This window comes from Arachis ipaensis, chromosome B4 (assembly GCF_059453495.1).
Source record: "Arachis ipaensis isolate K30076 ecotype BB chromosome B4, ASM5945349v1, whole genome shotgun sequence".
Taxonomy (NCBI): Eukaryota; Viridiplantae; Streptophyta; class Magnoliopsida; order Fabales; family Fabaceae; genus Arachis; species Arachis ipaensis.
In genome coordinates, this window is record NC_142439.1 from 148,331,767 (window position 1) to 148,347,750 (window position 15,984).

At 34.7% G+C, this 15,984-nt stretch overlaps 3 protein-coding genes and 1 pseudogene across 5 annotated transcripts; 1 reads left to right on the forward strand and 3 right to left on the reverse strand.

Moving 5' to 3' along the window:
• Positions 1–243: 243 nt before the first annotated feature.
• On the reverse strand, positions 244–2,837 carry LOC107635759 (uncharacterized). 2 transcript variants are annotated; one of them, XM_016339329.3, is made up of 8 exons: positions 2,587–2,837; positions 1,884–2,503; positions 1,680–1,802; positions 1,448–1,589; positions 1,153–1,250; positions 946–982; positions 679–829; positions 244–519 (listed from the first exon to the last, which is right to left on the reverse strand). In XM_016339329.3, exons 1-7 carry the CDS (start codon positions 2,618–2,620, stop codon positions 711–713), a joined length of 1,173 nt encoding a protein of 390 aa, XP_016194815.1. In that variant the 5' UTR covers positions 2,621–2,837; the 3' UTR covers positions 244–519; positions 679–710. The 2 variants fall into 2 exon arrangements, with proteins under 2 accessions (XP_016194815.1, XP_016194814.1); XM_016339328.3 differs by having other exon boundaries at positions 1,884–2,506; positions 2,587–2,805.
• A 1,521-nt stretch (positions 2,838–4,358) lies between these two features.
• Positions 4,359–7,577, reverse strand: LOC107635760 (uncharacterized). 2 transcript variants are annotated; one of them, XR_015880719.1, is made up of 9 exons: positions 7,093–7,577; positions 6,792–7,003; positions 6,385–6,666; positions 6,189–6,311; positions 5,571–5,712; positions 5,263–5,483; positions 5,048–5,084; positions 4,688–4,943; positions 4,359–4,578 (listed from the first exon to the last, which is right to left on the reverse strand). XR_015880719.1 is itself a non-coding variant. In XM_016339330.3 (8 exons), exons 1-8 carry the CDS (start codon positions 7,370–7,372, stop codon positions 4,825–4,827), a joined length of 1,416 nt encoding a protein of 471 aa, XP_016194816.1. In that variant the 5' UTR covers positions 7,373–7,480; the 3' UTR covers positions 4,359–4,824. The 2 variants fall into 2 exon arrangements, 1 of the variants encoding a protein (XP_016194816.1); XM_016339330.3 differs by having other exon boundaries at positions 4,359–4,943; positions 7,093–7,480.
• An 867-nt stretch (positions 7,578–8,444) lies between these two features.
• On the reverse strand, positions 8,445–11,458 carry LOC107635761 (uncharacterized). The gene is made up of 10 exons (XM_016339331.3): positions 10,906–11,458; positions 10,659–10,811; positions 10,369–10,563; positions 10,207–10,283; positions 9,995–10,077; positions 9,651–9,702; positions 9,365–9,433; positions 8,969–9,055; positions 8,825–8,886; positions 8,445–8,733 (listed from the first exon to the last, which is right to left on the reverse strand). The coding sequence occupies exons 1-10, from the start codon at positions 11,027–11,029 to the stop codon at positions 8,601–8,603; spliced, it is 1,035 nt and encodes a 344-aa protein (XP_016194817.1). The 5' UTR covers positions 11,030–11,458; the 3' UTR covers positions 8,445–8,600.
• Positions 11,459–12,572: 1,114 nt separating this feature from the next.
• Positions 12,573–15,043, forward strand: LOC107637483 (3-ketoacyl-CoA synthase 11 pseudogene; annotated as a pseudogene).
• Positions 15,044–15,984: the final 941 nt, after the last annotated feature.

Consider the following 15,984-nt stretch of genomic DNA (forward strand, 5'->3'; position numbering starts at 1 on the left):
AAAATCATTTGAACATATACTTTAAGAACCAGCAAATAAAGATGCCTCTGCTTACTTTTGTTTTTGCATATAATTCTCGACTAAGTATTTTCCCCTTGCTTGCGGGTTCATAGTTTATGCTAATATTGGTTTCCCATTGGAACTATCATGATAAGTAATAACAAATGATTGCCAATTATATACTATATAGGTGACTGGCAGTGATAGTGAATTTTGTCCCACAGGAGCATCACAAGGTAAAAGTGGTGGAGTAAGTTGATGGTGGAAATCACCATAGTTGCTCGGAAAACTACTAATCCATGACATTGTCTCTCAACATTTCACAACCATAATTAATACACAGGGTATTGCTTTCGCGTTTATGAGACTACCCAGATGATAGAAACAAGGTATTTTCAACATGCCATTAAAAGTAAAGTAATACATCTTTACACAATTTGTCAATAACCACAGTACTACATGCTCCGGCTTCATGGTATCTCTCAATCCTCAGCTCCAGCTAATTTGTCTTGGGATTTCCTGTAACAGCATTATAACTTATAAGCAATAAGTTGTCTCACCAAAATGTTCCTCACACATTACTTTCGTGCATGAGTGTGTGTTGAACTGTGGATCCAATAAAGTCAAATGAGAGAATATTTCATCAAATAAATGCAAAGAAGTGCAGAACAAAATTACCGTTGGAACCAAGAAACTCGAGCACTATGGAATCACTCCAGAAATACCTGGATCCTTTCATCCATACTGTCACTAAAATCTAACAGCTTTTTCCCCCCATTTCCCTCAACTACATCATCCACCAGTTCTTTGATGTTCACACCAGCCAAAGCTTTTATAACGAAATGATAAAAACAAAAACATAAATTAATACCAAAAAGGTTACCCAAATTTAGAAGGGATGTCTACTTAAAACATTACTGAAGAATTTCTAAATACTAATAGTACCAGGAACTATAGTTGTGAGCCCGTCCAAAGATCCAGCCTGTATAGCAAAGTGTAAGTATTATTGTGACTTATGAGATAAGGAATCAGTATTTAGCATTAACCACTACTCTTTTCTTTTCTTTTGAAGTGCCCAAGCACTCTTAAGTTACAAGGATACTTCTTAAAGCCAAATAAATGCATTGCACCTGAGAGAGCATGACTACTTACAGGAATCCTGAGATCAAGTTTCTCAAGCCCATCTTTGTCAGCTACTTTAACTCTCAGCGTCTGAGGTCGCACCCCAGAAGAAGGGTCCCTTGAAATATCTATAATGAATAATGATATATATTAAATTAAAAACAAAAAAAAAAACAAAAAACAAAAAAGTAAGCAGATATGGAACTTCCACAAGAATGGAGTAGATTCCATTAGTCTAAAAAGCCTACAGCCATCACACTATAATTCTTATCCCTTTTTATAAGAGTATAGATTGTTATTTAGTGTCAAGAGTTGTTTCTTCAACCTCCCTCTGAAGAAGCGCCTGTGACATAACGCTTCTCTTCTTCATAATAGGTGTTGAACCCTACGATATCCTTGATTTCTTCAAAAGACGGCATGCTTTCAGGAGGAGGAATGCGGCCTCCTTTAAGGGCAGCGAGTGCATCCTACAAATTCAACCATGGCATATCTCATCTCAATCCAGAAAACTATTCAACTGAATAATGATTGGTGAATGTGTTGGTAAATGATATCACCTGCATTGCTCGAATAGAGACACCAATCAAGGAAAGAGGATAAACAACAATTTTATAACCAATGTCTTCAAGTTGCTGAGGAGTGAGTATTGGTGTCTTGCCTCCACCTTCAAGCATATTGGCCTGCACTCATGACATTTGATCTCAAAAATTGATGTAAATACGGGTGGAGGAGAGTAGAGTTAGAAGAGTAAAAGAGCATACCATTTTTGGAATGTGAGGAGAAACCTGACAAAAAGCTCGCATCTCTTCAACAGAAGCAAGTGCATCAATGAAGAGAACATCGGCTCCAGCATCTGCAAAAGCCTTAGTCCTGAGGAGGGCTTCGTCAAGGGAGACAGCCTGGCGAGCATCAGTGCGAGCAACGATGACAATATCAGAGCCGATCTCAGCTCTGGCGTCGACGGCGGCTTTAATCTTGATGACAGCCTCTTGCAGGGAAACCACCTTCCTTCCCCGTGTGTGGCCGCATGCTTTGGGAGAGACCTGATCCTCAAGAAGGATTCCGGCAAAACCAGCTCGGATGAAGCCCTTGACGGTTCGCTTGAGGTTGATGGGATTGCCATAGCCGTTGTCAGCGTCGCCAATGATAGGGATGGAGACAGCTTCAGTAAGGAGGCGGCCTTGATCCAACATTTCACCGTAAGAGATCAGCCCAGTGTCTGGCAACCCCAACCTCGCAGCCGATATCGAGAATCCGCTCGTGAAGCAATACGAGAACCCTGCGCCTTCTATCAGCTTCGCACTCAGACCATCGAAACATGCTGGCCCTAGGTGCACCCCCGGGCTCTCCAGGATTCTCCGGAGCACCTTCGCCGCCGGCTCTACTAACGATTTCGATTTCGATTGCTCAGCACTTAAAAAGTTAAAGCCATAAACAAAAACAGAAACAGAACAAGAAGCTCACCGTGGCTGCCGCTGCTGACCGCTAAACCCGCCATGGCTGCTCTGTGTTGGTAACTGTAAGAATGGTTGCTCACTGCACACTGCTCACTGCTCACTGCAACTGCAATCGCTCTATCTAGTTCGACAATCCTAATCCCAATAAATTCATGGGAATCAGAGAATCTTCACCTTCCGTAAAATACATATTTACTGACATTGTACTGGTCAGGAAATTATTCTACAATTAATTACTTTCTTTCTTATGCTTCCATTATTCGGCTAATTTTTTTTTTGTTATGGAAGTAAAAGTGGTGATATACTTTGGGCTTGTTTGGGTGAGCTTTTTAAAAAAGATCTTTTTTCGAGTTATCTTTTTTTAAAAGATCTTATAGAGAAGTAAAAGTAATTTTATGTTTGGATATCTCATGTAAAAAGGTCTTTTTATCAATCAATTATGTTTGGGTATAACAATATAAAAGTATTTTTTTGTTTATTTATTACATGAAAAACATTTTTTTTAAGGAAAAAAGATCTTTTAAAAAAAGATGTAAATTACAACTTCTCAAAAAAGATCTTTTTTTGATTTTACTAGTGCTTTTACTTTTACTACTAGAAATTTGCCAAACACGTTAAAAAATAAAAAAGATCTTTTTTCAATGAAAAAAGATCTTTTTTTAACAAAATAATGGCGCCCAAACATGCACTTTAACATTGTAATTTTTGGTGTTTTTTAAAATTGTGGAAGTATACAAATTCCAATTTCTGTACTTAAAATTTTTTATTTTTTTAACACAAATCGGACGGTCCGATTTGTGTACCTCTCAGAAATCGAACGGTCCGATTTCTATACCTCTAATAAATTGGACGGTCCGATTTCTATACCTATGATAAACGATTTCACATTTGAGTATAACACTCTAACAATCTACATTTAAAAAAAACACCACTACCACTCCAATATTAAAACTTATAAACTTAGTTAAAGATCTTCTAAACTGAAAAAATAAATAAAATAATAAAATAAAAATTAATCACTCTTTAACTAAGATAATAGAATACATATTTTATAAAAATTATTAAAATAAATTTTTTAAATATTTTTTACAAATAAAAATAATTTAATATTTAAATATTTCATATAAAAATATATTTTTATTAATTATAGTTGAATACAACAGTATAAAAATATTATTTATTTATGTTAAAATATTTTTTCAAGTAAATTAAAAAAATATATAAATTATAACTTCTAATTTTTTTAGTATTTTTTATTATTAAAAATTTGTTGAATACAAAAAAAAAATAACAACTTAATAGCAACGAAATAAACACTTACTAATTCATTTGTACTGAACATTTAATTTTGCTGTAATTAAATTTCTTTAATATGGTTAATTCACTCACATTAAGTACTTAAAAATAATTTATATTTTGTGATTTTATGATATTATTCCTCGTTATCGTAATGAAATTTATCCCTGCTGAGTTGCATGGCGAAGTAGGATCATGATCATTGGGTAGTTTTAGTTACAACTTACAACCCAAAAGTGCTACTAGTGGTGTACATCTAGACATGAATTTGCTGGATGTATCTTAAACTATAGTTTGTGTAAAGTGAACAACTGTGATGTTTGTTGATTCGTGTTATACATTACATAATAGGGATGCTATCACCATGTGTACGCATTCTTCTGCATTTGCTCTGAGTAGTACACGACTGAACTAAACTTTGAGAAAATAATTGTCGGTAGAATAAAATAACCTACCCGGTGCAAAAATAAGGACTATCTAATATTTTTCTCAATCAGTGTTGACTGTTGTACGAATTGCCAAAGCAAGCATATTTATGATTGAACAAATGTTCTCGGATATAACGAAATATAAAGTAAGTTTTGATTGATTTCCACTTTATGGCTACACTATTGACTATTGTGAGTAGTACATTTGGATAATAGACCCATGCATGCAATGGTACCTCCTTGCTTTAGTTTTCCTTCCTCTAATCTCCGTTATCCTGTAATCAGCATCATCGACCAGAACTAGATCACTGAGCTTTCAAAACAAACTCTCCCACACCAAATATCAGAAGCAATGAAGTAGTGAAAGAGATGATGATCTATTACCATCAGATTTGTAGGGAAAGGCATCACACTTCCAAATGTTCCCATTTTAAACAGCTTTTATAGGAAATCCAAGGAAGAACCGAAGAACGCAACTAGAATAGCACAGATATGAGAATGAGAGACTAGGCAACGTTCAATCACTCCAGAAATACTTGAATCCTGTCACCCATCCTGTCATTAAAATCTAACAGCTTTTTCCCCCCGATTTCCTCTGCAGCATCGTCCAACAATTCTTTAATGTTTACACCACCCAAAGCTGTATATAGTTATGATAAAAATAAGCCAAGTTATTATTGAACAGAAATAAAATTTGGAAGAGATCCACTAAACATCAGAGGTACTATAAAATACTAATAATACCAGGAACTATGTTTGTGAGTCCGTCCAGAAATCCAGCCTGTACATAGCAAGAGTACATGTATTGTTATTATATGAGAAAAGGAGGGAGCAATAATCATCACAAGTGTCCATTCCAGAGACTAGAAAATAAGCACCATTTTGAACACACATAACCATGTATAAAATAAGTAAATACAATAATCTCAGCATGATATAAAGAAAATTCTGTCACTTACAGGTATCCTGAGATCAAGTTTTTCAAATCCATCCCTGCCAGTTATTTTGACTCTTAGAGTTCGAGACCAGATCCCAGAAAAAGGGTCCCTTGAACCATCTCCGCCATATTTATTGTACACTTCAGGAGTTATAACTTCTACAATGGGATCTTTGGGACTCTGACTTGTTTGCTCTGTATCATATTGATCTCTCCGTTGTATACTGTATAGGCTACCGCTATCTGACAAATAACAATACTGCAAGATTACAAGCCTGAATTTTCCCTATATAAATGGGTTGTAATTGTGTTAAGAGCTGTTTCTCCAACCTCTCTTTGAAAATGTGCTTGTAGCATAACGCTTCTCTTCTTCATAATAAGTGTTGAAACCTAAGATATCCTGAATTTCTTCAAAAGATGGCATGCTTCCAGGAGGAGGAATACGGCCTCCTCTAATTGCAGCAAGTGAATCCTGGATATTAAATCATAGATATTATTTATCTGTAAAGAATTGGTCATAAATGATACCGCAAATGAAAGATCAAGAGAAGGTGAAATACGTAACAAGAATAAGGACTACTTGCCTGTTATAGAAGAGTTAAAAACAGAAATGATAAAAATTAAAAGGTATAAGTACAAGGGTATAACTTCTGTCATAGTAAATCAAACGCTATCATCACAAGCATATAAATATTGCTTAGCATGTTTCATCTCAAATTCTCAATCCTGACCCTATCTGCACACAGATAATATTAATCATTGTTTCAGGGTAATATAGGAAGTCAAGTAAGAATCCTTTGGACACCATACAATGCCTTTATGACTTGCTAATGATAAAGATCAATCAATATGCCTGTTGTTTTCGTTAAAATCCAAGGGAACAAATTAGCAGACGTAGATCAATTAAAAAAAGTGTTTTGCCGCCTCAAAAAAGGGAAGGCAAGTCACCTGCATTGCTCGTATAGAAACCCCAATCAAGGAAAGGGGATAAGCAACAAGTTTGAAACCGATTTCTTCTAGTTCCAGAGGAGTGAGTATTGGTGTTTTGCCTCCTCCTTCAAGCATATTGCTCTACACAAGAGTACCACTAGTTAACAATATATAACATGTTTATCTGTGATTGGAGTGTGGAATAAAAACATACCATTTTCGGAATGAGGGGAGAAACTTGACAAAAAGCCATCATCTCTTCTTTTGAAGTGAGTGCATCAATAAAAAGAACATCGGCGCCAGCATCTCCAAAAGCCCTAGCCCTGGTGAGTGCTTCATCCATGGAGAGTGCTTGGCGAGAGTCTGTGCGCGCCACAATGACAATATCAGAGCCACTCTCTCTTCTGGCATCGACGGCTGCTTTAATTCGCATGACCGCCTCTTCTCTGGAGACCACTTTCCTTCCTCTTGTGTGGCCACATGCTTTTGGAGATACCTAGCAATGATATGATAGATCACTTAGTAATTAGTTTGAAGCAATTTATCAAAAATTTGAAACAATGGATACAAGAGTAGCAAGCAATCCAAGGTGAATGGAGTTAAAGAAGTAGAGGAAGAGACCTGATCTTCAAGAATGATTCCTGCTAAACCAGCTGAAATGTATCCCTTGAGAGTCCTCTTGACATTCATGGGATTGCCATAGCCATTATCGGCATCCCCGATCACAGGAATGGAGACAGCTTGGCTAATTAGCCGGCCCTGATCCACCATTTCTCCATAAGAGATGAGGCCAGTGTCCGGCAACCCCAACCTAGCAGCTGATATTGAGAAACCTATACAAGCAGAAGCAGAACAAGTGCAAGTACATGAAGCAAAGGGGGGTATTTATGTAAATGACAGAAATGAAGGGAATTGAATTTACCGCTGGTGAAGCAAAAGGAGAAGCCGGCGTCTTGAACGAGCTTGGCACTCAGAGCATCAAAACAAGCGGGGCCCTGGTGGACCCCAGGGCTCTCCAGGATTCGCCGGAGCACTTTGACGGAGCTGTCCTTCTGGAAAGAGCAACTTATGCCTCTGTTGCGGTGCACCAAGACCGAAGCAGCATAAGAAGAAGCGCCAAGGAAGGAGCATCCATTTCGTGAGAAGCCAGGATGCGATGCAGTTGTAGGGCCAAGGCACCAACCTGAAGTTGAAGCCTTCATCGCTGATGCTCGATGCTCTCACTCTTCTTGCTCTTTGTCACTCAGTCTCTTGCCCACTAATCCCCTGCTTATTGCCAAATAAGTGAAATAACTCTCAAACTAATTTCTCCCCTTTTCTTTTCTTTTTCTCTTTTTGTTTTTTCCTTTTTAAATTATTATTATTTCGTATCATAAAACATATAGAATTAATCTGTTACAATTCTGCAAACAAATTCCCAAATGAAAGTCAAATAAAATTTGTCGTGAACACCCATTGATCGTATCAACTATCAAGAACTAGTCATACGCCTTGCAAATGATTAATATTATAAAAATAAATGAAATGAAAATGTTGGCCATTGTGATAAATGGAAGGTGCAGCTAATCCTATTTTGGCAGGGTTTAGTAAAATACAAATATCTTATTTTATATTTAGTAAATAAAAAATTATGTACATGTCTTTTTAAATTTAAAAATTAAGAGTATTTTTAAAATTATTTAAAAAATATTATTTAAAATTTATTTATACTTGTTAAAATTAAAAATTGAATATAATTTTATATAAATAAATATCTATATTTATTTTTATTAAATTATTTTAAAATAATTCATCAAATATAATTATTATAATTTGTACTTATAAAAAATATTATTTAATTTATTAAATATAATAACTACAATTTTTGACGAAAATTAACTTTTAAAAGTCAAGTTTACTTTTTTTTTATTATTTTTGAAACGAAAAAATTTTTCAATACCAGAAACCAGATATTAATCAACATGAAATATAGAAACTAGAAAGACAAACTTGTACTAAAAATCAACAATTTAATACATAAATATCTTACAAACCCAAAACTCTAAATATATTAATCATGAATACGTTTCCTTAAGAATCCCTCTCATTCTTAAGTATTTTTACTTCCCTGTAGTTTGAAATAAATTTTGATGTTAATGAAATAGTAGTTCCTTCAGTCTTTAGTATGAGCTGCTTAACTGTACATATTAGGTTATAAATATCATATCTCACCTTCAAACCAAAAAAAGATTATAACTAGCTCAAATAGATATCCGCGAGATTGATGAGTATATGTAATGTAATGTAGACGTGATTTATTAGTATAAAATAGTTCGTCAAAAAAGACAGCTTGCACATTAGATGTATGAAAAAATAAACTCTTTCTCCAATCTCCATTTCTGATATGAAGGAGTGTTCCTACAAGTCTATAACATAAGAATCTACGGCTGGTTAAGATACCCAGGTTTTGGAGGTTCCAGCCACATTTGCTTTGCTATGACTTCCTCCTTCTGGATTGGCTTCCTCGTCTTGTTTATCTTCTTCACCAACATTGGCAGGCTGTTCATCCTCGTCCTTCTCACCCCTTCAATACATAAACGCCAAATAAACACAACCTCATCCTTCTACATCTATTTACACATATCAAGAGAGAGAGAGAGAGTACAGATACATACCCAGAGTATATAATAAGCCCAACAACAACCGCACCAAAGGCTACAAAGTACATCCAATCAACCTGCAATGGAGGGATTTCCAAGGGAACATAAGACACAGACAGAGACCACAGACGCAGAGCTGAGTCAACAATTTTGCCTCACCTTTTCATGGTATGCAAATATGCGAATTACCACTGACCACATGTCTGATGTCAACAGAGACAGATTCAGCATTGTAGAACCATTACGCTGTCACAAAAGCACACGTCATTCATCATCTCATATTTAGCACTCCAACCATGTAAAGTGGTGAAAGATAAGATGCTACTCATCAGTCACATCACATACTACATATATATTATTCTCCATTAAAAAGGAATCATCTCCAGTTCTCCACCTCTCATGCATTTTTCTCATCGTCATCATAATTATCATTAAGTTATACATTCCAGAATTAAACATTGAGGCGAGTTAGATAGAGAGAGATATTCGTATTAGAACTAAAGAAAGGCATCCCAAAGAGAATATCAGCAGGGTTACTGCGATTTGAATACATACCTTAAGCAGAACAGGGACTAAAGAGTAAAACATAAACATAGCCACTGCAAATCCAATAAATGGGAGTGCCTGAAACCAACATCACAAGAAATTAATTTGAATAACAATGTTTTATAGAACTTGCATCACACTAATTAATTAGCCTTTGTAACAGCATTTAACACTTCATTTAAGCCTAGAAAAGAATTCAGCGAAAGGTAAAATGTTCAACAAACACAGCATTCACACAGGCATCCTAATTAAGAAGGCACATTCACAATAACTGAAGGAGAGTGAGAGAGCTTACTGCCCCAGCTGACCAATGAATTGATCTGAGTTCATTGCGCTCAAGTATACATCTGTTGTAGTCATTAAGGCAGCAACAGAAAAAAGGAAAAAAATAATACCAAAAAACGAAGGAAAAGGAAACTAAGAATGAATTTTATTCTTTCACCTGTAGAAACTACTTGATCAGTAGAACATATCCTAGTTAATTCCAGAGCTATATCACTTGTTATACCATTGAACAGATGAATAGTTGAATTTTTAATGAAGATTGGAGTTGGAGTTTTGAGCTATGCGACAGAACAAAGCTAATGAGAAGTATTCAAAACAGAGCGATGCTGATATAATCATTTTCTTAAAGGATACATTTGAATGGCACTGATAATGCCACCAAAGATACCTAACATTGCCATGAGCTCAACTCTATCGGCATTTTTCACCAGAAATTCCTGCAACAAAAAGGACAAGCGAAAAACCCTTGTATAATAATAAACAATGGTAAGTAGCGCATGTATTTATTATGGTGTGGCACAATGTTGAGACATGCATTGAGCAGAGAAGAAATACAATGAACTTACCTCACTGACATTACTGATTGCATACAAGGTAGCACCAGCAATAACAAGAAGGTCTCCTTTGCGAGGATTGCTCCCACCTAACACAAGACAAGACAAGTGAATTGAATATAAGAGGAGGCAAGGAATAAAAAATGAATGTAAATAGAAGGCAGAGGCAGCCACCTGAACGGTCACCGGAATGAACATCGGAAAAGACGACGAGGACAAGGCCAGCGACGCAAACTATAACACCGGTAATCTTTTTGAATCTATATTTAGTTTTCAAGAAAAGCCATGTGAGAAGCATGACAGAGGGGATGGACCAGCAGTCAAGCAGCATGACACTAGTAAGTGATGTGTATTGGTATGCCTTCACAACTGTATGTATGTTTTCATTCAGAATTATTAGTTTGCCAATCGCTCAGGGTAAGAGCATCCAATTCCAAGCCAACTAAACTCAACACAAGACTTACCAAGAAAATTTGCCTCAACATCAACCAATCCAAGAACAATATAATAATACCATTTAGCCTTGAATGCTTTTCTTCGGTGTATCAGAACAGCTCCGTACACAATGGCCAAGAGCACATAGTTTAGAAAAGACTGCGAAGTTGGCGCATTGATTCCTACAATCAAGTTCTACTATTCAGCATAGAAAGGCAAGACAGAATTAAATCCAGAATAACAATAACCGCAGAGAGACAGAAATAGAGAATTGACCTTTTTTAGCGAGCTCGGAAGAGGTGAAGCCGGTGGAAGTGATGAGAAGAGAAAGGAACTGTCCCAAGGCAAGGCCTATTAGAGTCTTTCTGGTCCATATATTCTCTAAATTCATCAGCGTCATCCTCCTCCTCAATGGAAGACCCAATCAGTGAGTGAGAAAGAATAGAACGGCTTGGTGTTGGTATATGAATATAAATACCAAATAAATATTCAAATAAAGGTTGGATTTGGTTTGGTGAGAGAACGGCGGCAACAGCATATATAAATAGGTAACGGAATTTCGATGAATGAATACTGAAGGAAGCAACGGCCACAGGAGAGAGGGAATTGATTTGAGTGTTGTGTGTTGGGTTGAGCTGAGTTCCCAAATTGAGCACGGACACTCACTGACGCAAAGAGAGAGAGATTCTGACTTGTGAGATTAAATTGTATGAGGCGTCAAATACAATAATTGGTGGGTAAGTGACAAGTGACAGCGACACAAACACAGCAATCCAATTCCAATTAACCTCTTTTTTACATTCCCACTAACTACTCCGCCGGATCCCCCGACCTCACCTTTATCATGCACCGTTGACTATTAAGTAGCGTTGGTTATAGTTTCTTCCAAATATACCCTCAAACCAAATTGATAATTCCAAGATTGCCTGTGCTATTTCTAATTACAATTCAATTAGATAATCTTTAAAAATTATACAATATTTAACTTTTTATTACAATAATTAAAAAAAATAAAATAAATATATCTAAAAATTATAAATAAATTTAATATTTTTTTAAATTAAATATATATTTAAAATACAAACTAAATAAAATTAAAATTTTAATTTTAAATTTTAATTTTAAATTTAATATATTTAATTATTAATATATTACAATTTAAATACATGTCCAAAAATTTAATTAGTCAAAATCTAATTTGTCGCTCTCTTCGTCGTTTAGAAGAAAAGATAGGAGGAAGAATTTGAAATGTGAAACCCGTTCTTCATTCTTCTTCTCCCAGAACAGAAGGCAATATTTCTCGTAACTTTTTGCTTTTAAGTGATTTTAAATTTAATTAATACTTAATAGTATAGTATATAGATTACCTTTCTCCCTTTTGCAAAGTGCTCCATACAAAGTTAGAGTCTTACTTTACCCAAAATAGTTAACACTCCCTTTCAGCCGAGTGTATTTTGCCTTTTTCTTTCGGCTGTTTTATATACACTTTATATTGCCTTTGCTGAATTTAGGGTTGTGTCTTGCTCATTTAACATGCACCGTAGCATAAACAAATATGCAGTTGGACTTGGACCATTCAATTATCATATTAATCGAATATGCTTAATTATCTAGTTTTAACTTTTAATATAACATTGGTAAACAGCCATTCATTAATATATTCTTAAAAAAGCAACCTATCTTAATTGGGTGCTTGTAATGGTCAAAGATGCTATAAACATATAAATTGCCTTCGGTAATAGAAGAAGGGTGTAGGGTTTTAGAAGGGGGATTGCTTTTTTTTTTTTTTAATATAAAACGACGATGTTTTAATAGAAATCAGTTCAATTCAGTTTTTTTATGAACGAAAAAGTCTTAAAAATTGTACCTTCCCAATATTTTCGACCAAATTCTTCTTTATTTTTGGCTAACAAACTACAAGAACAAGTCTACAAATTTAAATCATGCCGATATTCTTGTGCAACGGAATTCAGAATTTTAATCCTAATAACAAACCCAACAAAACTGAACATTACTCGAGTATTCACCTAACATAGATCACCTTAAGATCTATTTAAACAGACGAGCACGACTCGTCAAAGGAAGGCAGAAAAAGCACGAGCAATCAGTGTATCATTGAAAATACAGAGCAATTGTCTCCACACCTTATTTCTTAATTTTATTTTTTAGTTTTATTTTCTTTAACTTCTTAATTCTCGAGCTAACTTGAGTATCACCTTATTTCTTAATTTTATTTCTTAGTTTTATTTCCTTTAACTTCTTAATTCTCGAGCTGACTTGAGTATTAGAATCTTTTTTGCAGGTTCCACGCCAAGGTTAACAGTTTTCAAGAGAACACTTCCGAGTCTTTCTCAAACCGCATTGTCGATAAAGTTTCGGAAGCATACTCTAAATGGAACAGGAACTGTTTTGGAGTGCAATTTTTAGGATAAATTTAGATAATTATTAACATCAGTTATCACTTTGAGGTTCGAGTACAACTTCAGAAATTATTTTGAGACTTAACTTCTTTAAATTAAGAATAATTTTAATCCCACATTAGAGCCCTTCCATCCACGTCACCTAGCCGCCCCTAGCAGCCGCTAGTCCTTTATGGTCAACGGACACATCATCTTCTACCATTTGTAGCCGTGATAACATCACTAACATGGTAACATAAATCTCTCTTTTTCTCTGTGTCTCTCCTTTTTTTTTTTCAGAAAAAAAAAATCTAAAATCATTAAAAATATATATATATGAAATCTAACAAAAAAAAAAATCTAAATTCATTAAAAATAATATTTAAAATTTAAAAAAAATATCTAAAATTATTGTACAAGAATTTCTAAAAGTAATTAGAGAGAAAAATGTCGAGAGAGAGATGTTATGGAGAAAAAAAAAATAAAAGACAAAAAAAATAAAAAAGTGAAAAAATACATATTTTTTTAGTTTAAAATTAATTTTTTAAATTTTAAAATTAAAATTTTTTAAAAATGAGCTATTTGACTATATATAAAGTTAGTTCTATAGATTTTACACAATATTGCTGCAGTGATTACTGCTTAGTACAAATAATAAACTTTTGTAAGTAATGCGGACTCATTTTTTTTCCCCTTCCTTAATTAAATTCTAATACAGCGAATATAGTTCGAGTAAATTACATACAGATTGAAGTAAACCAGCCTGACTAAGGCTAATAATATGTTGTGTGCGTCACTTAGAATTTAAATTTGCTCCTGTAATGACGAAATTGAGTTAAACCTCAAAGTAATTTTTGAGATTTACAAATTATATAAATTTTGTCTCTAACTTATCAATTGTACTGTTTATCACGTTAGTTCTTTTTTATATTTTTGGCCAATTTACCTGTCGCCGACGGTGACATGACACTGACATGCTATATTGACATGCTATATTGGTGTATATAACAGCTAACTGAGGTGGCAATTAGAATTATTTAATTTATTGGTCTCTCTACCTATTTTCAACCCTAATTCAGCATCAGATCTTTATCGCTCTTCATCTTCTTCTCTTTGCTCATGGACATTCTTCTCCTACTTCTTTATTGTTACTCTTCGGTGGTGGGTGCCAGAGCGTTGTGGGATTTTGATTATAAATTGTAGCCTGTTCAATCCAACTCCATCCTTGTCTGTAAATATTGTCAATCACTATAAGCTCTGAGGGAATGAGGGAATATAAAGAAGAGCTTTAACTTGGGTGGAATGGGGCGATTGATCTTGCTTCTCCAAATACATCCCAACTCATATGCATTAGTAGTTAGCACGGAAAATATTACTTTGAATTGGTATACTAAAAATGATTGATCGAAACTCGTCTCAGATTGTTCCGTGTGGGAGGAATTGCAATTCTACTTTCCAACAAAAGATCTTATTAGAGACGGTCAAAATTCTAATTGTTTCACATTGTTTGCACGAACAAGGCCAGTGAAGACAACAGCTTTAGCTGCTTTACACAAGAAGATGATGCCAATGGCAAAGTTGGTGTCACATTATCAAACGACCTTATGATGATTGCATGAGATGCTTTGAAAACCAACATCACCACATTAGGCCCTCTTGTGCTTCCAACATCTGAGAAGTTGCTATTCTTTGCAACATTGGTTGTTAAGAATCTTTTAAAGCTGAAAGTCAAAGCATATATTCCAGATTTCAAGCTTGCATTCGAACATTTTTGCATCCACACAGGAGGCAAGGCCGTTTTGGATGAGTTGGAGAAGAACTTGTAGCTATTTCCATGGTATATGGAGCCATCAAGAATGATCTTTTATCGTTTTGGAGACACATCTAGCAGCTTGTTATGGTATGAATTGGCTTACATAGAAGCCAAAGGAAAGGTCAAAAAGGGTGATAGAGTATGAAAAATAGCATTTGGTTCTGGATTTAAGTACAATATGAAAAGCTCTCAAGATCATTAACCCTATTAAGAAAAAAATCCTTGGACTAATGACATCCACAACTTCCCAATTGAGGTTCTAAAGGTTTCATCATTATAATGATATTCAATGCAATTTCATTGACCCTAACTCGCACGTTCAATCATGATTTTGCTTTCACAAAGAGTAACAACAATGAAGTAGGAGAAGAACGTTCTTGAACAAAGAGAAGAAGGTGAAGAGCGATAGAGATATGATGCTGAAATTAAGGTTGAAAATAAGTAGAGGGATCATAATGAGTCAAATAGTTCCAATTGCCACCTCAGTTAGCCGTTATATACGCCAGCGTGGTATGTCAGTGCTATGTCACTGCCGGCAGCAGGTGAATTGGCCGAAAATGTGGAGAGGGATCAACGTGTTGCATTTTTAACAAAGTCAGAGATATAAACAGTGTAATTGATAAGTTAAGAACTAAATCAATGCAATCCGTGAATCTCAAGGACTACTTTGGAGTTTAATTTGACAAAATTTGAAATTACTACAATTTAGAAAGAGAATATAACCTAAGCTTAAAATGGATAAATCTCTATTGAGCTCATTCATTTATTCAATAAAAATGTAAAGTAAACCTATTTGATCCTTTAGTATTTGGTGGAGAGACAGAGATTGAAAAACTGAGACTAAGAGATAAAGACTAAGAGATAGAAATTGAAACAAGAATGAAGTTCTAATTTAATTTGCACAAAGAATAAAATTAGAAATAATTAATTGAAATGATGGTATTTTAGGTATAAAATGTTATTCAAGTTTCTGTCTCTATCTCTAAAAATTTCAATCTCTTGTATCCCTACTTTTTAGAAGTACTGAAATACTAAAATTTTGAGGACAGAGACAGAAATTTTAATACTAGTCTTTAAACCAACAAATATGATACTGTGTCTTAGTCTTCCAGTTTTTCTCTCCTAGTACCTCAAAACAAATAC